Below are 24,017 nucleotides of genomic sequence, written 5' to 3'. Positions count from 1 at the left end.
AGTCATAAATCAAAGCCTTTAATGTTAAGCTCAGGCTACAAAATGTAGTTCTTTTGAAATATCGTAAGGATGGCTACGTGTATGTGCATAATATGTGCAATCACTAGCTCTCAGAAAGTTGGCTGCTTCCTGATACCCAGTTAAGATATTCAGCATGTAACCCATCCTCCATATCCTTTGTCATGTCTTTGTTTTCTGTAAGTCCACATATAGCAGAGCTCTTTGCGAAGGTGATGAGAAAGTGTGGGCAGTAAGCCGCTTGAAAATGCCACAAAATGATTCTGGTTCCATGTGTTTATTCCCTGACAGACCTGTTACTGGAAGCATAGTGACTTGCCTAGAACGAGAAGCTATGTTTTTGTTTGTTTCACCAGCCTCAGAGAGTAAGAAAAAGACCCTCCTATTTATATCATAAATCCTTTAAAAACTGGAGACCAGTTTGGGAAGATAAAACTCTCCTTCTCAAGTGCAAATGTTCCCATCTACCCTAGCACATCAATGATCGACTTACATATTCTGTGAACTGTTTTAATCTGATTAGTCCCTAGAAAGAATCAAAGCAATCAGCTAACAAGATTTGTTGAGATAAAGAGCAAACCCTGTAGAAGGGTGAGTTATGCTGGTGAAGGTTGGGCATGGTCATGGGTATTTATCTTCCCACTCACTCATTTGTTCATCATCAATTGCATATTGATTGAGTGCCTACTAAGTATAAGGTTCTTTGAAAGATCCTTGCGTAACAGAGGGATAAATCTGGTTCATACTCAAATGTCAAGAACTTTATAGCATAGTAGAGTAAATGAACAGGTAAATAATGATAATACAAGGCAGGAGGAAGTAAGTGCTTAGGAGATCGATCTAGAAAAGGCAGGGCTGGGGAAGTCCCAGGGAAGTTACCGACCCTGATGGGGAGGGCTGGAGGAAGGAATGATAAGTAACAGTTAACGCGTGCCTGCCTCCTGGCTGCCTTCAGTTAGGACATTGTCTGCATTAGTGAGGAGGAGATGTATGTGAGGTGAGCTTTGGTGAGCACTACAGATCTGCAGTGGGGATGGGAGCCGATCTTTCTGACAGAACGGTGGAGGTAGCAAGGAGCACTGCACATCTGAGTAATAGCCCGTGGTCTGGTGTGGCTGGGGTGAAGACAGGTGCATGCGGTTATTACACCCCATCTATTTTTCAACAGTAGACCTGGAAGAATGGGGCCTTTGAATATCAGAGGGTGGCTAGCAGAAACGCCCTGCAGAACTGCCCTGGCTGTGTGGAAGGCATCAACTGGTTAAAGAGGAAATTCTAGGAACAAGGCTGATTCCATAATGGTGGCCCAGTGACCAGGGAACTGCATGTCTTATTTCCCCTGAAAGCCTCCAAAGTTTGTGAGGGCAGGATGTGATTCATTTGGACACTTTTTGAGGAGATTGCCATGCAAAAATCCCCAACTGCAAACAAAACCCAACCAAACAAAAAACAACCCTTGTAGGTTGAATGGAATCTTGTATGCTATATTCAGCATATTGTGTGCTGCGTATCCAACTTCAAAAAATGTAAAGTTTGGAAAACCACAAATGTGACAGTCCCCCCGTTCTGTCTAGTTAGAAGCCTCTGAAAGTTCAGAGTCTGGCCTCACCTCTTCTTTGTGTGAGCATCCCATCAAAGAGAATGAAGAAACCATGAAAAGGCTCAATATGCACTTATATCACCTCATCCCAAACCACGAGAATCCTGACCCAGACTGAGTTCACCAGAAATGCCACACAGGGCTACTAAACCACATGACTCCTACATGTTCGAGGTGGTGTTTACCTCTGGCCTGCAGAAGCCCTTTCCATACCAGTCCTTCCGCCATTAATAAAACAATAGTGAATCCTGGGAACCTTCGCAGCAACTGCACTGATGATAAATCTTTGATAGCAAGTACTTACTACTCCTCACTGCATCTCTTTACCCTCTTCAGGGGAAACTACGGCCTTCAACCCATGGGTTCAGGCTTATGTTTCTCACACTGGGAAGAGGTCTAGAAGGAGCCCCTGCCTCAGAACGCAACTGTAGGTTGGCTGTAGGTCCTGTGCTTGCTGACAGGACTAGGACTTGTGATCCGAATCACTCGGGTTTGAATGACTGATCCATACCAAGACTTCATGCTGTGTTTCTACCTGAACCACAGAATTTCTGAGGAAAAAAAAAAAAGCTGGCAAACAATGTAGCATTAAAATCCAGTCCACAGTGGAAATATGTGGGATAGAGTCATCATTTTTAATGGATTGGTTGTAGAGTTGGGGGCATAAAAAATCATTCTGCAAAATCTGAAGATATAAAAGGTTAAGAAGCTATATAAGATATATTTATGTATTTCTCCAGAATGTTATTATTCATACAAGGGTGTCCAATTCCAATAATATGTGACAACAATTGCCTTGGGTAAAGCTCTCATTTTTCAATGTAACTTCACATTACAATCCACTGGGGAGATTTTTTAAAAATCCTGATGCTGGGGTAACAATAGCAGAAATTCTGATTGAATTACTGCATAGGACAATATGCCTTGAAAAGAGGTCCAAGTGATTCTAGTGTGCAATCTGGACTGGGAACTACGGTCTGATACAGACTGAGGGCAAGAGAAAGTTCTTCAGTGTATACAACATGCCAGGTATATTAGATCTTCTCTTCTACTCCTCACGGCCATCTTTTAAGTTAGGAATCCTTTACCTCATTTAAATATGGTCACGGGAGTGTGAGGAATGGTAAGCAGTGTGAAAGTTCCCAGGTTATACCGTATTTTGGTTTGTTGGATTTGTTTAACTTTGCGGCAAGGGGCTTCCATTAAGGGTCTGCGAAGTCTTCACGGCTCTCCTCACCAGCCCGATCCTCAGCCTGGTGCCTCGTGCCCTTCTCAAAATGGAGATTTAGCCAATAATTCTACCCCCTTCTTTAGGCCTTTCTCATTTCCTCCCCAGATCCCTGTCTCTGTTAGTTTTAAAATGAAGAAATTAAAAAAAAAAAAAGGCAATTTTTCCTCCTGGCTTAAGGAAATTTCTACTAAAATAAGCTGTTTTATCAAGCTCCATAAATTGAGTCCTCTTTGGTCCTTTTCAAAATATATGATAAGGTCATAGGATATAAAATTCTGTGCTCCAGCAACTCAGAAAGGACTTATCTCCAGAATACAAACTCTGAAGGCAAAGATTTGCATAAATTACCATGTTAATATACATATACAAAGTTCACGGTTTATCAAAAACAAAGAAAATAATCTCAATTATAGCAGAGCATCCATTTCTTCCTATTCCTTAAATATTTGCTATGTAATTAGGAAGTGCTAGGTTGGGGAGTGGGCACAGCTAGTTTTTACTATACTTAACTCCTTGAAGGTCAGGCTAACAAATCTATCAAGAATGTCATGTTTAGGATCGAGCCCAGTGGAACTCGGCAGAGGCGTGAGGTTGAGGGAAGGGGTTTGATAAGAAAAGCGGTTAGGTATGAAGTAGGGGGTAAAAATAATTGTTGTTCTACTATTTGCTCATAAAAAGAATGTTTTGATATTGTGACACGGGCATTGTGAGGAGGGCTATTTCCACATGCCGCTGTCCTGTTGGCCTTCTCACTGCGCTTTGCTTCAGTAGGAATGAAACTGATTTGAAGAGCAGAATGTGGAGAGCCAACAAGGGCAAGAGAAAAAGAAAAGGATGCCAAAGGGAAAGTGAGATGCAAGTCAGAGTAGGGGAGGACCCGGGAAGGCCATCTGGTGTCGGGGCAGCTGGTGGGCCCACGTTGGTCAGCCTTGCAGTCCTCCTTGGTGGGCTTGCTCAGGGCAGTTTTCCGCAGAGTGGTCTTCCACAGGAGCACTGAAATTTTAAGTATAGCTCTTTCCTGAATTGTCAGTCATTTTCATTACTGCTCAAACCTAACAGGAGTCATGGGAAACCCTGAATTTGTAGCCAGCCAGTCAGAATAGTCCTGGGGACCCCCAAACTGAAGTGAGGCCAATTTTGTGGAGGACTCTGCCCTTAATCTTGAGTTTGGCTAACTCTGGGTAGACATATCAGGCTGACTACTCAAAAACTTTTAACTGCCGTGAGTAGTTGGTTTAAGAAAAAAAAGGTCTAGAAACCACCTAGGCCTTGTGATATTTCTGTCATCGGCCTTCCACTGGTTGTTGCTTTCAATATGCTACGGGAAGGAACAAGAGAGAAAGAGCCAAATTCATTTGATATTTATAAATTAAAATTAGGTTATAGGATACAATAGACCTTAAATGAGAACTGTCCTAAGGGATATTATATGAACAAAGAACATGAGATTGACAGCATGGAGACTGTGATGTATGGTTGGGTTGCCTGTATGTCCTTTTAGTTACACCGTGATTCTTGCTCTTGCTTTGGAAACTGATGGTACATAAAGGGAAAGGTACAGACAACCATGAAGAAGGGATCTGCCTAAATTTAATGGAATCGGACATTATACATGATGACCTATCTTCTGGTGATGAAATGGAATCCTCCCATGATTAAAACTGTGCTATTTTTCTAATTTTCTGAAGAGTAACCTTTAATGTTTCTTCCTCTCCTCTCCTCCCTTCCCCTCCCCTCCTCTCCTCTTTTCTTTCTTTCTTTCTTTCTTTCTTTCTTTCTTTCTTTCTTTCTTTCTTTCTTTCTTTCTTTCTTTCTTTCTTTCTTCGTTTTTAAGGAGTGGGTGTGTAGGGGGTTGGCTTACAACTGATAATTAAGGAAATTATATTAGCGAAATGAACTGCAAAGATAAATGACCAAACCCAGCCCAGTAGTAAATGAACAAATGGGGCTCCAGAATGCTCCTGCTCGTCAGGAGCCCTACTTTAGGCAAACGATGTCAACAATTTAGAAATAAGTAGAGATTAGACTGGAGTTGTACCAGTTTAGACCTAGAAGACTTGGCCTTTCTACTCATTTCACAGTGCTGTACCTGAGTACATATGTATTTGCTGATTGGACAATTAGAGAATGAGGGCCAGTGGTAGGTATCAGGAAGTACACAACATATTCACTATGGTCAGAAAGCAGACTTGGAGACCACATTCACCACAGACCTGAAAACATTGGTAAGGTTCAAGAAAGGCACAACTGTTCCTCTTTAAAGCCTAGAAATCTGTTTTCTTAATACTATCACCAACAATCCTGCAGATTTGTCTTTATACAGCAATCATCAACCATACGACCCAGAAATCAAGATGAACATCTACGGCCAGAAAATAGGCTCTTACCACAATCTCCTTTCCTGAGGAGTTATGTGACAGGTATAATTATTGTCCTTCAAAACAAATCTATTCCCCAAAGGCAGGCAACTAATTTCAAAGAAAATAAGGTATATTAAAATAGATGGAAACCAAGGAAATCCTGTGAGAAAATACTGGCATTTGCAATAAGTATAGTCATACAAAACTGCACAAAAGGAGCTGCCAAGAAGTGTATTTTCAGAGGGCAAGTGAAACAGAACAAATAGCAATCATATTTATATAATATCTTTTATCCAAGAGTCCAAGTTTTTTTTTTATTTAATCTTTATATTCCCTATATAACCTGACTGGGGTAAGGCTGCAGCAGCTAGAATTTAGCTTCTAGCCTTTGGTTTAGTGTTAATATTTATAGAATAGTAATTACCATCTCTGAGTACGGTTGAGGTTAGTTAAGTACCCAAACACCAAATCATATAGGGCAGGCTTCAGTCTTCAAGACTTTTGCTATTTCCCAGGTCACACACAAAAAAAAAAAAGGAAAGGAAGAAAGGAAGAAAGGAAGAAAGGAAGAAAGGAAGAAAGGAAGAAAGGAAGAAAGGAAGAAAGGAAGAAAGGAAGAAAGGAAGAAAGAAAGAAAGAAAGAAAGAAAGAAAGAAAGAAAGAAAGAAAGAAAGAAAGAAAGAAAGAAGGGAAAAGATTCTTTCTGACCAAAATCTGAGCCCATGTTTACCTTACAGGTCTGGGCAGATATTAGGTAAAATGAAATGCTTAATTAGGATCTTTAATTCAAGGCTTTACATTTTGTACCATGTCTGTATTCTTCATGCAGCTAATTTTTAATCTCAATTTCCAGTCTGAGGAATTCATTGAGCTAAACCAGAACAAAATGCAGTAAATGAAAGAGTGAGTGGAAAAAACAAAGAAACAAGAAAACCCAGAGGCAGGCAGTTGGTTAACTGGAAACAGAAATGGTAAGAAAAACTTTGAACTGAGGTCATGAGAGATGAGCAAATATTTCCTATTGGGTTAGATGACATTTCTAATCCTGTTTAGGTCCCCTGAAATATGTCCTATCCATTTGTTGTACTAACCCAGGTCCCAAATATACTCGCTTCTCCAAAAACAAACAAACCACCCCAAGCCAAACCATTTTAGAGATAGAATGTACTACAAAAACTAACCAGGTAACTTCAAGTCATTTTGACCCATATGTATGCTAAAACATTTTAATTTCTCTTTATCAATTCTACCCACATATCCTCTCCATTCTACCAAGAAGCTGGGAGAATTTTATAATATAGACAAAATTTTGGTAAAATAGGCATTATCGCCTTACCACATTTGAATTGAAAGTTTTGATTTATATTCATCATAATGGTCTGATACTATTCTGGCCCTCGTCATCAATTTTTTGTTGGACATGATTGATATGTGCCATGAACTGTGCCAGATTATAAAGACAGAAAATGAAGATCTAGTCTCATATACTTCTCTCTCTGTTATTCATATATTCATTTACTCAACAAATATGTGTTGAATACCTACTATGTTCCAGGGACTGTTCTGGATACATAAGACTAATACTGCATTGAAAGGACAGAAATTGCTGTTCTGTGAAGCTAGCATTCTTATTGCAGAGACAGATGTGATAAATAAGTAAGTTATAAAATAAAAAGGGTTGCAATATAAAAAGAGGCTGGGCAATATAACAGGTCTTGCTGAGAAGGTAACATTATAGTGAAGACCATTAGGTGAGGAGAGAACCATAAGGATACCTCAGAAAGAGACTTTTAAGCAGCGAGAAAAGCAGGAGCAAATGCCCTGAAGAAGAAGCATGTTTGCTATGTTCTAGAAATAGCAAAGAGGCTGTTGTGGCTAGACCAGGTGCAAGAGAGGAAGAGAAGAAGAAGGTAGGATAGAGAGGTGGTGAGTCAGCTGCACAGGATCTTGTAGGCTGTGTAAGGGCTTTGGCCTCAGTCCAGGAAAGGTGGGATGCTGTGAATGTTTGGAACGGAAGAGTGACACGATCTGATTTACAGTTTGAAAAGCACCCTCTCTGTGCTGGGAAGATTCTGGAGGCAGGGACAGTGGTAGAAGCAGAATGACCAGTTAGGCTATAGCAACAATCCAGACAGGAGAGGATGGTGGCATGATCAAGGTGGTATCAGTGTGCTATGGGTTGAATTGTATCCCTCCAGAAATACTGAAGTTCTCATCCTAAGTACCTGTGAATGTGGCCATATTTAGAATTAGGCATTTACAGATGATCAAGTTAAGATGAGGTCTTTAAGGTGGGTCCAGATCCAATATTACTGTATCTTTATAGAAAGGATAACTTTGGGGGCACCTGGGTGGCTCAGTCAAGCATCTGCCTTCAGCTCAGGTCATGATCTCGGGGTCCTGGGATTGAGCCCTGCATCAGGCTCCCTGCTCAGTGGGGAGCATCCTTCTCCCTCTCCCTCTGCCACTCTCCCTACTTGTGCTCTCTCTCAAATAAATAAATAAAGATCTTAAAAAAAAAAAAAGAAAGGATAATGTTGGTCGCAGAGGGAGACACATACAAAGGAGAGATGATATGAAAACACAGGAAGCAGACAGCCATCTACAAGCTACGGTATGCCTGAGGCTAGTAGAAGCTAGAAGAAAGGTCTGGAACAGATTTCACTCACATGTTCTCAGAAGCCAGCCCCGCCGATACTCTGATCTGGGACTTAAAGTCCCAGAACTATGAGACAATAAATTTCTCTTATTCAGCTACCCAGTCTGTGGGCCTGGCTATGGCAGCCCGAGCAAACTAATACACAGTGGAAATGGTGGGCAGCGAAGGGATTCTGGATATAAAATTGGTTCTCGTTATTCACGGATTCCGTACTTGCAAGTTTGCATATTTGCTAAAATTTATTTGTAATCCCCAAATAAATACTCACGGCACTTTCACAGACATTTGCAGACATAAGTCAAGGGATGAGAAAGCGGAGTGGCCTGACGCACATACTCCCAGCGGAGACTGAAAAAGACCATGCTCTGCCTGCTTTCAGTCTTCTTCTATAAACAGTGCTTTTTCGCAATATGCTCAATGCCATACTTTTCACCTTTTGTGCTTTTTGTTGGTGATTGTGCATTTAAAATGACCTCCAAGCATAAAGCCCAAATGCTGTCTGGTGTTCCCAAGTGCAAAAAGACTGTGGTATGGCTGTGCAGAAACACGTGTGTCAGACACACTTCATTTAAGCACGAGTTTTCTGCTGTTGGCCATGACTCCAATGTTCACGAATCAACAAAATACATTAAATAAAGTGTCTTTAAGTGGAAACACACCTAAAACCAAGCACATATTGATCTGCTGGCAAAAATGTAATCAGAGGCTCACAGGAACCTGCCTCTCTACTTTCCCTATGGAGCAACAATTCAGTATTCACTAACATTTTTGGTGACTTCATGGAGTGTAACAACTTTGAACAACAAGAGCAGGCTGTACTTTGATATTAGAGCCAAGATATAATAGTGTTTTTTGAAGGAGTGGATGTGGGGTGTCAGAAAATAAGGAGTTAAGATTAGTCCGATGTTTTTGGCCCGATAAACCAAAAAGATGGAGATGCAAAAGACAGCTGAGGGGATAGGGTGTTTGCTTATTTCAGGTTTTTTGGAAGGAGCTGTGGATTAGGAGCTATCTATCCTTTAAATATAAGCTTGAGGTTAAGTTGAGTTATCCATACAGGAAAAATGGTTTAAGCCTGGGTCAGAGCAGCAATGAGAGAGTGAGCAATGAGAGAGAGAGAGAGGGAGGGAGAAGAAAGACTCCTTGATGCCCAGTGTGGGGTGGGGGTGAACCTTGGCATCAGATGTCTGCATTCTAATCCCACCACTACACACTCTGAGCTGTGACAGAACCAACTTTATAGTTGATAGGAAACTTGAAGAAGGTTAGGAAGCCATGAACAAAGGCTTAGCAATTATTCATCTTAGTTGTTATTACCAGTCTAAAATTCTTTCATATTGAACATGATGTCACCTTCATTTAAGACCATTATATATTTTTGGATAACAGAAAATTGCAGAGGCAAAGAATATTTGAAGGTGAAATTTCATTCTGATTCTAGCACATCTGCAATGGTACCCTGAACGTCATAGGAATGAATTATTTAAAACTGGTGGGAAAATGGTGTTAGACTTTTATCCTCCATCTGGTGGTTTTTAAAAAATATCAATCTGCTCACCAGATTTCCTGCTTCAAAAAAAAAAAAACAACCAAAAAAACAAACAAAAAAACCCCACAAACTTATATTTAGAGTTCCTTATTGTGTCATAAAAAGCCAATGTAAATAACTAAGGTGGGGGAAGATGAGTCAGTGACATTCTCCTACAGGAAGTACTGCGGCCTGTGGCCGTGCCATACGCACAACAGAAATGCATTTAACGTCAGGAACGGGAAGATTTTAAGTCAAGTTGAAAGGCACTGCAGTAGGTGTAGACAGTTGAGTCTTAGGCGCTGGACGTTTAGGAAAAGCCTGGACAAGGGGTCCACATTCCATATACCTGGGGCCATGCTCCAACTGAGACCCAGGAACTCTCTGGCCACCACTCATCTGAGAAACATTTCAAAGGCAGTGAAATTTTCAGCGGTGATCTTGTGTTTCTAGAACTATTTAAATCTATTTGGGACTTGTCTCTCTAATCATTTATTTTGTTTCTTAAACCAACGCCCATAGGAGGAGTCAAAGCACAGAACACTATTCTTTTTTTTTTTTTTAAAGAGGTAACTTCTTTTTTCACATAATGGAGCCACTAAATTCCTGCCCTTGACTTTACAACTCCACACAGTTTGCTCCCTAATAAAATGCACGTTTAAGCAAATGGGAATCTGGCAAATTCTACTTACTGACCATGATTTACACATATTTTCACCATGTGGACAAATCTGAAGAACATTATAAGCCTCGTTGCAGTTCTCAATATGATTGTTTACAGCCACCTTACTTTCCCACATCCTTTTACAAAACACTCCAATCAATTCCGATGGCTTCACGAGATGCACATTTTCCATGCAAGTTTCACTCACCCATTCAATAAATATTTCTTAAGCGGCCACTCAGTGCCATTCCTAGAGTAGACACTGGGACACAAAGGTGAAGAAGACAAGCATAGTCCTTTTTTTTTAAGAACTTGGAATTCAGCAGGAAAACAGAGTACTAGATAAACACTTACAATTTGTTATCAGATACATGTGTGATAGTGTTTTGAGAGTATACTACAGAAGCGACTAAAAGAATATGGTATTTGAAAAAAACATCAGAGAAAATGATGGACAATCTGAGATCTGAAGGACGAGAAGAGATTGGCTTGACCTTGGGGTTGGAGGGATGTGGTCTGTTACAGAAAGCAAAGGCCCTGAGCTGGAGAGACCCAGAGGTATGAGAAGTTCAGGAGACCGAAAGAAGTTCAAAAACTAGACTTGATAACAATTATAATACAAGATCAACATTTGTATTCCAAAATACTGGATGCAATATTAGTGTCTGAGGACTTCTTCAGAGTGCATTACCTCACACTCTCTTCTACCTAAGGTGTAAGACAGAAAAATGATATTTAGGGAAGATAGTCTAGGTAGCATAGAATCCAAGCATTCCCTTGAGTTGTTACCATTCAGTTCTTGGATCACTAAAGACCGCAAAAAGTCTATGTGTTCAGACTACAGTATTTGCCTAGATTCTCATGGGGGCCTTCATTGAACATGCTTTAATTGCCTTCTGGGTTTTGAGGTCATTGTATGAAAGGAGTCTCCTGAGGTCTTTTTAGTGCTAGCTGTAAAAGCCTTCGTTGACATAAACCCAATGTGCCCCCAATAAAAGACATTTCCATCAGCATTTAATTCAAAGAAAACTTCCTTTGCCCTGGAGGATTGGTGTGGTATTTCTTCCCTTCCTATAATGAGAGCTATAGAATACACCGTGTTTACTTTTTTCCCCCTAAGCCTTGATTTTCACCTTGATTTCCAAGAATCCTAGAACTAAATTTCATTCCATTTTATCTTTTGGATTTCCATAAGCTTTTAAATTCTCTCTGACACCTTTCATGCGCTCCCTCAGATCTTGCTTCATCTGTCTGAGGTGGCTCTTGGCCACTTGCTACATGGCTCCCGCTACACACTTCTGCAAGGGCTCTGCTCAACTACCACCTCCCTTCTCCAACCTGAGAAAGGCATCACCCAAAGCAGCTCACCTCAGGCCAATGCCACGGTTTCTTGTCTCCCACACGGAAGCTTCCCTGCTGCTACGACTATGAGTCATCCATATCTGTGGAACTTGGGACTCCTCGCTCTTGCTGTCCTGAGACCATACACTTCACAATCAAGAATTAGCATGTAAGATTTTTTCCACCCCATTTCCAGGGTGTGAGGGCTAAAACAATTATTCGCTCCTGATTCTTGGGAGTTACTCTCTAATCCTATTTTATTAACCATATTGTATGTATCTTTGGTGTTTTTTCTCACATTCTTTTTGAATATTTGTAGACCCTAGATAAATTTATAAGTAAGCTCACAGTGAGTTTCATTTTATATTAATTTTATAGAATTGTGGAATTTGGCCAAATTAAAGAGGATATTTTTATTTAATTGCCCAGATAAAATTCCACTGGAAAACTGAAAGCACAGTTTAATGTGTTTTCAAAAAAAGGATAGCCACCATTTCCTCAACACAATCTGCTACCTTGTTGCTATTCTGCCTGGCTTCTTAACACATTAGAATTTGTGTGTAATGAAATTCTAAGAAATTTAACACTTAATCTGAATGTCCCTATAGTTGGTTTAAGAATTTTACTGAGATCACAGCCAAAAACCATTTTCTTTCCTTTTGGAGCAGTTGAGGTGCATTTTGTTAGAGTATTTGAAACTTTAGGTGCAAATCAGTTTCAATTAATTTCTTAATTTTTGCTATATGTGTTTTTCTAGGGTTTTTTTTCTTTTTGGCCCCTTAATATCGACACTTGGAGACTAGTAATTTAGAGAATATGTTCCTTTGTGCTTGTTTTTTTGAGAAGGCTTTGTTTTCTAGTATAGAAAGTCACCACTGAATGCCACCAAGCTCCCTTCTTTCCCAAGTACTACTTACTAATGCCATATATGTAAAGCAAGTATGAAATGCTGAACTGGACTTTTTTTTTCCTAAACAGTTTTCTTTTCTTACTATGCCATTCTGTTTTTATTCCTTAAACATTTTCCAAGGTTTTTGACGGGTCAGTTTTTTCAGGTAAGAATAATTTTTAAAATACCTGTTTTGTAATGTTACCTATGTTAAGTAGGGAACACAAACAAGTTAGACATATTATTGCTCTGCAAATAATTTGCAATCTATTAAGAACTTAAGACAAGTATATCTTCAGAACAACACAAAGTTGAATATGATTAATCCTATAGCAGTGATGGATATAACAATATTAAATCTTCTGTTGGGAGGAAGAATAGAACCATTCAATCCCGACTATGTCAGTCTGAAGTAATTTTATATTTTCTGTTGGGATATCAACAAAGGATGTGAACCTCTATAGTTCTTTGGGTCATCCGTCCAAAATATGCATTGTATTACTGTACAGTAAGAGATTACTTTATGATTCCACTAATATGAGGTATTTAGAATAGTCAGATTCATAGAGATACAAAGTAGAATGGTGGTTGCCAGAGGCTGAGGAGAAGAAAGAAGGGGAAGTTATTATTTTCAAGGTATAGAATTTCAGTTTTGCAAGATGAAGGGTTTTGGAGAAGGATGGTAGTGATGGTTGTGACAGCACTAACAATGCATTTAATACCACTAACTGTACACTTAAAAAATGGTTAAGGTTGTATATTTTGCTATGTATATTTTACAATAAAAATTCAGAAAAAAATTATAGGACTGTATTGTATTCAGCACTAGAGAAACAAGATTAATGAACTCACAGTCTAATACAGAAGAAAAAATATAATCAAATAATACAGAGTATACTAGGTTCTGTAGGTGGTCTTTAGAAAGTGCTGGGGTAGTGTGAATGCAAACATAAGGGTATGACGAGCATTGTCCACTGGGATTGGAAATTCGGGTGCATAGGAAAGGGGGTAGCAGGATCTTCAAAAGCTTCATACAAGAGTTGATATTTGAGCTGCCTTAAAAGGCGAAAAAGAGTTGGAAACATAACAGAGAAGGTGTTCTAAGCAGAGGCACAGAGGTATTAGAGGGATCAAACATCTGTAAATTGAGCAAAGTTGTCTGGCTGAAATATGGGACCAGTGGAGAAGAGTGGTAGGAGATGATGCTAGTGACACATGTGGGTGGAGGCTATACTGTTTACCATGTTTGGATTTCGTTCGAAACCAAAGGCCTTAATCAGAAACGGGCTTCAGGATCACTTGCGAAGGTTTCAAAAATACATACGGCCAGATTTATCACTGAAGATTTATTTTTAAGACATGTTAAGGTTCGGGGCTCCTGGGTGGTTCAGTCAGTTAAGCATCTGATGCTTGGTTTTGACTCAGGTCATGGTTTCAGGGTCGTGGGATGGAGCCCTCTGTCCGGTTCTGCATTTAGCAGGGAGTCTACTTGAGATTCTCTTCCCCTCTCTCTTCCCCTCCCCTCTGTTCACACGCTCTCCGTCTCTCTCTTTTTCTGTCTCTCCAAAATAAATAAATAAATCTTAAAAAAAAAAAAAAGACATGTTAAGGTTCATTAGCTCTGATGGCCGTGTGATATAGGATGTGGAGTGGGTGGGACCTAAAGGTAAAAAGACAAGACAGAAGGTTTGTAAAGCAGATGAAAGCCAATGACAATCCAGGTGAAGACAGTGGCAACGAAGAATCAGAATAGATCTGAGAGGCATTTAGAAAGTCAAAATTATTGGACTTGGTGGTCAATGAGATGTGATGTGTAAAAGAGAGAAATCAAAAACACTGCTTAGATTTCTATATCAGATAACTGGATGAGGGTGGATCCATTAATTGGGATAGTAAATGCTGGCATAAATACAATGTCTGGCAGATTGTCAAAAGAGGGGGTGCTCAACAGATCTTTGTGGAGTGAATAAAATCCCCCTAATAATAATGGTCATGCAATTGGGGGCGGAAAAAAAGGAGTCAGTAAGGATCAGTTTTGTTGGTTTTTGACAGATCTAGATGTGCCAGGGAATGGAGGGGATAGGCCATGAAGAAGATACACAAAGCAGGGGGTGATATCAAAGCAAAACCCCACAAAGTTTAGGAAGTTAAGGCTGGGTTCTAGAAACTGTGAATAGATCAGTTTGCCTCTATGATAGTGAGAAGAGACTGTAAAGGTACAGTGGCTCCACGATGTGGTATGTCTGAAAGTCAGGCTGAAAAGGTTTTAACTAATTCAGTAGGTGATGGTAAGTCATGGCTTTTGGGCGGGGCCTTGCAGTGGTCTTTAGGATTATGTTCATCTGGAAGACTCTTATAGCAGCAGTGGGACAGGAAGAAATCTAAAGGGAGAAAGATCAGTTAGAAGGCTGCTGTGAGGGTAGAAGCAAACCATAATAAGAAGAAGAGCCATGATGGTCACCGTAGGAATGGAGAGGCAGCAGCAGAATCAAAAGATATTCAGAAAAAATTAACACGCAAGATCAAGTTCCAGATTGGGATGGTTGGATGTTAAAATTGGATTCAGGGCGGACCCTGGGTGACGGAGTGTTGTGGTGTCAATGAAAAGAAATAATGATGTCAGGAAGGTGAGCAATTTTAGGCGGAGATAATTGATTCTGAGTCACCAGCAGGATAGCCAGATGAAGAAATATTTTGGGCACCTGGAAATGCAACACTGCAGTTTAGAACGCAGACTGGAGCCAGAAATGTAAACTTGGGAGCTATCCGGTGTGAATGATAAATGATGTGTGTGAGAGGATAGGCTAGCCACGCAAAGTAAAAATGAGCCCGACAGAACAAACCATGGGGGTATGCTTACTCTTGGCTGGGTGAGGGAAATCTTGGAAGTAGAAAGATCAGCAGTCCTAGGGAGAGACGAGAATAATCTGGAAAACACACTTCAAAAAAAAAAAAAAAAAAAGGAGGGTGGGAAACAGAGCTTCAGAAAAGAAGAGTGGTAACAGTCAAATAGGGAATTTCAGGCAGAAGAAGACTGGTAAGGGCAGGCGGTCTGTTCACAGGTGAGGAAGCATTGGTGGGGATGAAGCTGGGTTGGCTGGGGTGAGTGAGGAAAGATGTGGTGTAGGGCTTGCGGAAGCTGAACTTCTCCACATCATTTCTCATGCTAGAACCAGAAGTATAGAGAGCTTGGTTATTGGTCTTATTGCCATTTGGTTTTAACAAACTCAAGTCTTGGTATTCTCAGTAGTCATATAACATTCATCGAAACAACAGGACGAGAATTAATGGGTGCAAACAGCATTTGGGACCCTGAAGTTTGGAAAGTGATTCATGAACACCTCCTGTCTGGAAGCACTGGGTCTCAACGTTTCCTCAGAGGAAAGAATCAAAGTCAAAATGACCATTTTGCATAGCAGTATGTATGCCAGAGCTATGTGTGAAAATTAATTAGATATCACCACATTATTAACTGAACAAACCTTTCTGTCACTAGTCTGAAATGGTACTTTCATCATAAACTAAATCTAGATGGATTTGTGTCTATGTTTGGACTCTTTGTTTCATTCCATTTTATACCAAACCTGTTGGTATTTAATTGGGGTTGCCTTGAATCTATGAATTAATATGAGAAGAACTGGCATTTTTACAATATTCAGTCTACTAAAAAGAAGAGTACTTAGGCCTTCTTTTATGTGCCTCAGTGGAAGATAATTACTTTTTCATATAGTCCCAAGCTCACCCTTTTCAGTTTATAGCTATATATTTCCTTTTTGAGAGGCTACTGTAAATGCATTATTTCTTGCATTGTAAGTGTGTGTGCATCTGTGTGTGTAAGTAGAAGAGATGTAGGTGTTTTCTCAGATGAACAATTAAAATTTAAAAGAAATAATCTAAAGCAAGTTAAAGTTTTTAATAGCATCTGACCTTCATTGAGCTGATACACATGAAAAAAAATACTTTGGATAATACTATGATGCAAAACAGAAAAAAAAAATGAATGCAGTTTATTTCACTTTTGGGGGCCTACTATTCTCTTACAGAAGCCCGGCTGTGACCACTGGCAGTTAAAATGTGATGGCTGTTCAGGCCTGCTGCCAGCAGTGGGGGCGCCATTTTCCTCCTCCTACCACACAAAGCTCTAGCTGGACTCTGGCTCTTGCCACAGGAAAGCAGCTCTGCTCAGCCCTGCTGCTTGAATCCTTGACCATGACCATCAGCTCTTCCACCTGTCCTCCCAAGGTGCTGGGGGGAATAGGTTGACGGAAGCCGCACAAGGTCTCCACTGCCAGTCATACTCCCCACGGACAGAGGGGTTTTTCCACAGCTGATGTAGCCATGAGTCAGAACACGCTCGGGTTTTATCTCTGCCTTTATCTCAGTCCTTTGAAACTTTTCAACTTGAAGAAAAACTAAAAACTATTTAACAAATCTAGACAAGGGGTCAGCAAGCTTTTACTGTCAATGGCCAGATAGGAAATGTTTCAGGCTTTGTGGGCTCTATGGTTTCTGTTAAAACAACTTACCTCTGCTGTTGTGTGTGAAAGCAGTCACAGACGATAAGGAAATGAGCCTGGCTATGTTCTAATAAAACTATTCACAAAACAAATGGTGGGCCAGATTAGGCCCACAGTTTACAAATCCCTGTTTTAGACCAGTAAATTTCCAAACCATTCATTATTTATATTTAAAAAAAAAAAATCAAAAGTCTCCATGGAACTCAGCATAACAGGTTGCAAAGCACTGGAAGTTACAGAATGTAGAAAAATCACCAGAAGGATTTCTTCCCAATCTCTAAACAATGACTCTGAGCATAGCCAGTATTTGTCTGCTTTATGAAGCACAAGGGGGATCACAGTACACAACAAACACACATAGTGACACTGGTCACTGCTTTGAGGAGGAAGAGGAAGTATGAAAACTCCATTATTACTAGCAATGGGAGTATTCGTTCTTACTTACCAATCCTGTACCGCATTGAAGGAGTCTTCATTTGTGATGTCGTACATTAAAATAAAGCCCATAGCACCACGGTAATAGGCTGTGGTGATAGTCCGGTATCTTTCCTGGCCTGCTGTGTCCTAAAAAATAACAATTTTTAATATTTTTATTATATAATTTTAATTATATATTTTTATTATAAAATAATAATCTCAAAAAACAAGGCAACATATATTTTGGGAAGTGATTATTTCAGAAACAGTCACAATAGAGAGTCTACATTGTACTTGCAATGTATCACTATATATCTTTTTAGTCTTGTTTTCCCTCGTGATTTTCATATGACAGCTCTGCAATATTATGAAAATTCTTTTTTTGGTAAAGATCTAGCTCAAAATACCTTCTACATATGTTCATTTCTGTTAAGCAGCAGATAACTCTAGATAATAAAATAAAAAGATTATACATATGAAAATCTGTAGCTTTTTGTATAGTTTAAAACTAGAAGAGTTCATTAGCTCCAGCATTAGGTATTTATAATCTATCTAAGTACAAGCCACTATGGAGGAAAAGAAGAGTTTTATGAACAGTTCCCTGCTTTTAAAAGCATGCAGGTCAATCTCACTTTCTTTAACTGTAAAATGAGAATAAAAATACCTGCTTTGTGTGGATATTTGAGTCAACAGACCTGGAGTTCCTGCTCTGCTATTACATAGTTGAGGAACGGGGACAAGCCACTAAACCTCTGTAACTAAACTTCTCGAAGATTTAGCACGTTTGTTAGGACTACGTGAAACAGTGTATCTGAGGTGCTTCACACAGAGCCTGGCATACAAACGGTGGTCAATAAATGCTGAGTGCTGGCTGCTGTTCCTAAAAGCTGGGGAGGCAAAGCTAGCGTACGGCGGGAGATAGCAGCTTACAAATACAGAGGTTCAGCACCTACCAAAGAGATGGCATGCAATAGTGAAATCTGGGGATATAGCAGACACATCGCTAAAGTCACCTGCATATGTTACGTAGCTCAAGAAATTATTCCTCCATTCAACTGTCTCTTGTCCCTTTGTCTTCTCAGAATCTGCGCTATGGCTTATAACACCATGCTTCTTGGTTTTCCCTTTCACCACTTTCCCTGGAGATCGGGCTCTGATTTCTCTTTCTTAGTACTCTAGGTGCTGAGCACTTTGGACCGAAACATTATCTTCTTTCAGACTTTAGTCTGGATCCTCTTTCCACTCTTCTCCCAGAGATGCCTCCTTTGCACATGGAGTACATCCCACCTCCCCTTAAGATGTAATAGCCCTTGGAGGGGAAGCTAATGAGTTGGATGACACAAGAATAGGTTCCTTATCACCCAAATGAAACTAATATCTCCTGGGTCTCACTCTTGGGATGGGCTCATGTTGGATATGCTATTCCTCACCCACAGGTGTTCCCCAGCTTGGATGCTTAAACTCCACCATAGGCTAACCCATGACAAACTTGAGGTTGCTTAAAATTTTCTCCTAATCTGTGTGGTATATTTTATTCAGCCCCTGGCAATTTCAGAGTAGGGTGACAAAAGAAGGCTGAGGAAATCAGCAAATGATTCCAGGAGAACAGGGGGGCATGAAGACAAAGTTGAGAATTAGCTGACTTTTCATGAAACCAACAATAGGACCAGGGATGAGACTGGCCTGACTAGAAGAAGATATTTATGTGGTGATATTAGGGATATAAGGTTCCAAAGATAGGATGGAAACAAATTATGGTACCCAAAATAGCAAAAATAGAGCAAAATCTGTGGGAAAGATCTTTCAGAACATATCACCATTGGCAGAAAACAAAAAAGGAAAATGCAGATTTTACTACATGAAAATTTGACAATTCCTTGAATATAAAAAAGGTATAAATAAAATTAAAATGGTACATAATCAAATAAAGTGGGAAATATATTTGCATTGTACCAGAGAGACCAAAGGTTACTATCTTTAATATGTCAAATGGTGCTAGAAATCATTAAGAAAAATGTTAAATAATCTAATTTTAAAATTATTTATATAGAAGCACATAAATAGCTAATTAATCTGTAGAAAGAGTTGAATCCCAAGCATAATAATGCTGCAGAATTACATGCCTACCTAATAGAAGTTTCCCGGACATTATTTGAATGCCTTATTGTACTTTCGTATTTTATATATATGAAAATGTAGATGTTTGAAATAAACATGAATATCATAAGCTGCATATAACTGGGAAAAATAATCAAGTTTATTAAGCAGAAAGAAGCCACTCTTGAGCTTATGTGGATATTCTTAGGTATTCATTGGATTTCATTCAATTAACAGCATATCCAATTGTGAAATAAAGAAGAAATTTAGAGAACCAAATTCCCAAAGACTATGTTTACAAAGCATGGGGTAATCAGAGATTGTGTAATATATTTCCGCTGCCTGGGGAACAAAACATCTTAAAACTAGTCATTTTATTTTAAAACATCTACTTTTGTCTTGGGTGCCTATTTTCCAGAATACATTATCTATAAAATTACCTTTTTATTTTTTCTTATTGTGAAGTAACTTTAAATGGCTATCTTGTCAACAATACTGTAATAGTGTCGTGTGGTGACAGAGGGTAGCTCCACTGGTAGTGAGCACAGCATCACGCATAGACTTGTTCAATCACTATGTTGTACACCTGAAATTAACATTGTGTGTCACCTATATTCCAATAAAATTTTTTTAAAGTCATAAAAATTAAAAAAGATAAAAATCTGAAAAAAGAAAAAAAGCTTTTTAGCATTGATTGAATAGTCTTTTCACAGGCTGGGGACCCCATCCCTGTTGCCTTCTCTATATAACAGACAGCTTTCCCCTGATTTTTCACTAGGAGAAAACAGCCAATACACCCGAGGCACCGCTAAAAGGTGACCCAGACCCTTCCCGTCAGGCATGTCTTCAACACAGACCCTGAATAATGGTGTGTTGGAAAAATGTGACATCTCTTTCTTCTTGACCTCTTCTGGTGATAGCTTTCCTTTTCAAAAGATGTTAATTTTATTTTGACAGTAAAGAAACTAGTTCTAGGATTATAAAACATTCATTTCAGTCTGTGAGTGTATTTAATCTTTGCAAGAGCAGAAATCAAGACCCCATTATATTATGATTGATATATTATAGGAAACCACATGGTTGGACAGCCATTATCAAAATTTAAAAGTAGACAGAGGGGGACAAAAACCAGTTTTCAAGAAAAAAAAATAGAAGCTTTCAGGAAGCTCTTAAGTCACAGCAAGGACTAACCCTAACCCTAACCCGAACCCTAACCCTAACCCTAACCCTAACCCTAACCTTCCACACCATTCTGATATGAACCCAGAAACCCAATCTAATTGGAGGTAGCTGTCACCTAAAACCTCTCAGGGAAAATAAGAAATTGTACCAAATAGGGGTAGTGTATTAGGAAAAACAGAGTAGTTTTCCTTCCCAAATAGAAAGACAATAAAAAAGAGTAAAATTAGGCTAATAAACCAGGCACCAAGTTGGCTCTTCATTGGTTTTGAGTACTGAAAACAATTTCAGAATTATAAACTCATTAGCATGTTCTCTCCCATGGTATCAGGAAGAAAAAGAAGTCAGAAAAACACTTCATTACATTTGACATTTACTAATGATGATAGAAGGTTCTATCTGAAAGAAAGGAACATTTTATAATGTCAAGTGCCACTAATGTAATTAAATGTGAGCAGTCTCAGAGGGTAACTGGCTAAAATGGTACCTCTTCTCAATTTGCTCAGAAAAATGGCTCCAAACCTTGGTTTTGCACTGTTCCTCTGCTCGGTTAATTCTGATAACTGGGGATACCTGCTGATTTTCTATAAATGTAGGTTTCTTATAATTGAAAAACACAACTGGAAATCTCTTACAGAGAAAATGAGGGATAAAAGTATGATTAAAAATGAAAACTTTCTTCCATGAAAGTTAGCTGTCATTTTCTTCTCTTTTAAGAAAAATAAAATCATTTTAGTTGGTTTAAATATTTTGATTTCTCATTCGTGGTTTTTTTTTGCTTTTGTTTTTGTTTTGGTTTGTTTGTTTGTTTGAGAGAGTGCCCATGTGAGTGGTGGCACTGGGGGAAGAAGAGAGGCAGAGGGAGAGGGAGAGGGACTCCTAAAGCAGACTCCTGGCTGAGTGTGGAGACCAATGTGGGGCTCCATCTTACAACCCTGAGATCATGACCTGAGCTGAAATCAAGAGTGGGGCGCTTAACCAACTGAGCCACCCAGGTGCTCCATTTCTATTCATGTTTTTAAGAGGAATTTTTGGCTTTAATGATAGGTTTGATTAGAAAATAATTGAGTATATGTCAAGAAAAGAACTGTAAAACGTAAGACATTATCATCTTGATTAAGTAGTAGCAAGGAACATTTTCAGTTTGAATTTTGGCATTTTTGTCTTTGTTTTTGACTTAATTTTTTTCCAATGAAATATTCTATATTTTTTAACTGTATATACGGCATTCCCAAACTCTTCTGAAATTATGCAGAGATAACGTGCAGTTTCAAGATAGAGGGAATAGCCTTGTTATGTGAGGTCTGAATTACATTGTAATTTGATTTTTGTTTTGGTGGTGACTTCTCTCTGTATTGGATTAAAGGGAAAATGAAAGTAAACATTAGGAAAGGAATATAACTCAAATAATATCACCACAATCAAAATACATTTATTGAACGTCTAGACAGAGAAAAATAGATTGAAGGATAGATAATCCTAGTACATGATAAAGTAGGTAATTTTATATGTGAAGAAACGAAACCAAACACATTGATGTTAACTCATCAACAAAAGTAATTTAATTAAACTAAGGGAAATAATATGTGATAACCCAAAAAGATTGTCAACAGAAATGCAAGATGAGTGTCCTGCAACATAAGACGTAAAACACACGTTACTGAATTTCCAAATAGACCAAAGATATGAAATGGAATAAATGCTCAGTCATTAAGCATCCACACAAGTAGTAATCTTTTATACTTTGCTCCGGTTACTTGTAGGAATTAATTTGAATCATCAAATGAAGATTAAACTATGCTTAATATAGTTTAATATGACTGCTGATTGATTGATTGATTCATTCATTCATTTGTTCATTCATTCAATAAACATTTGGTGAATACCTATTACCAGTTAGGAACTGTGATCAGTTTAGATTAAATTTACACTCCATCTATTGGAGACATATTTCTGTATATTTTAAAGTACTACACATTAAAAACATTTGATTAAGCAGAATATCATATTCTCTACCTGACAAAAAATTAGGTAAAATCATGAAAATATCATTTCTAAAGAACTAGACAGCCTAGCGATTTAAAATTGTAATTGAGGCCACTTGCTCAGTGGTGAGGTTCTCTGATTGATAGCCACTGAATGGTCTAAACTGTATTCCCTCCCAAAGGTATGTTGAAGTCCCAACCCCCAGAACTCGTGAATGTGACCTTATTTGGAAATAGGGTCTTTGTAGGTGTAATCAAGTTAATATGAGTTCATACCGGGTTAGGGGTGGGCCTTAATCCTATGACTAGTATCCTTTGAAGAAGAGGAAACAGAGGTCCAGAGTACAGAGGGAAGGCCACACGAAGGCAGAGGCAGAGGCTAGAGCAAGACATCAATGAACCAAGGAAGCGAACCACCAGAAGTGAGGAGAGAGGGAGGAAATGAATTCTCTGCTAGAATGTGAGCAGGAACATGGCCCTGACAACGCCTTTATTTAGGACTTCTGGTCTCCAGAGCTGTGAGGCAATTAAATTTCTGTTGTTTTAAGTCACTCGGTTTGTGGTCCTTCAATACTGCAGCACTAGGAAGCTAACAGTCACTGACCCCAGTCTGGAATCTTCACAATCAGGGCAGAAACAATATACATTTCGTAGCTACCCACACACCCACTTACTACTTTACAGAAGAGAAAATATCAAAAGTTAAAGGTAGCCTTAGGGAGAAGTCTAACATAGTCTCACAGTGTAAACTCATGAAGGATGTTATGCTAAAGTGCATTACTATATTCCATGTATGTAAAAGTAATTCTGTTCACTAAGATGAGTTGATATACCTTTGGGATTTTAAAAAGTAGATCTTTATATATTTACACACACATACATATATGGTAATTAGAAGGAAAGAACAATGTCGCTTGAAATGACAAAAATTATATATTGCTTCATGTTGGTATTTGACCCCTAAATGATCAACATGAAAAGATCCCAAGTCATGATGTACACTGAGACACGACCCTCCAAAACAACAGAAACAACAAAATGGTGATAATTACACATCCTTTCTTTTGTATGATGGTACCTTCCCTCAAGTTGTATTTATTTTTTCACTTTCATAAATAGGCAGACATAAAGCAGCACTGGATATAGTCATAAATACAGTAAGCAAAATAAGAAGCTTAAATATTTTATGCTCTCTTGCTGCATATTTATTTTTGGAATGAAGTAAGAACTTTTTTCCTAACAGCAGTTAATCTATTAAAATCAAATTTACAAACCACTTTCTCTCTACTGATCTTGTGCAAACAGCCCCTTTGTTTCATTTACACACACTTAACACAAGCATCTGTAAGTCAAGCCTACATTTTAGAAGGGAGTACTAAGAAACTGGCCTCTAAATAGTTCTTCGATCAATTTAGATGTCCTTCCTACCAACTGTCCTTTATCCACCCTTCTTACACCAGTTTATTGATCAGATTTTCTTGTCATGATGTTTAGCTTTGAAATACCCAAACCTTCATTTTATAATGGCATCC

At 38.8% G+C, this 24,017-nt stretch overlaps 1 protein-coding gene across 2 annotated transcripts in view; it reads right to left on the bottom strand.

Annotated features, from left to right (window-relative positions):
- The window catches only part of RAB3C (RAB3C, member RAS oncogene family), a 269,954-nt gene that overhangs the window by 141,930 nt on the left and 104,007 nt on the right, over positions 1-24,017 (bottom strand). For both annotated transcript variants that reach the window (XM_088023640.1, XM_028119104.2), the window contains one exon: positions 17,253-17,371. In XM_088023640.1, the coding sequence (XP_087879766.1) occupies positions 17,253-17,371 (119 nt within the window). The remainder of the gene's footprint in view (positions 1-17,252; positions 17,372-24,017) is intronic.

The sequence above is a fragment of the Eumetopias jubatus genome, unplaced genomic scaffold, assembly GCF_037043125.1.
Source record: "Eumetopias jubatus isolate StellerSeaLion01/CBP00866 unplaced genomic scaffold, mEumJub1_p1.0 scaffold_5, whole genome shotgun sequence".
NCBI classification, from domain to species: Eukaryota; Metazoa; Chordata; class Mammalia; order Carnivora; family Otariidae; genus Eumetopias; species Eumetopias jubatus.
Note: the sequence above shows the minus strand (reverse complement) of the source record. Positions and strands in the feature narration are given on the sequence as shown.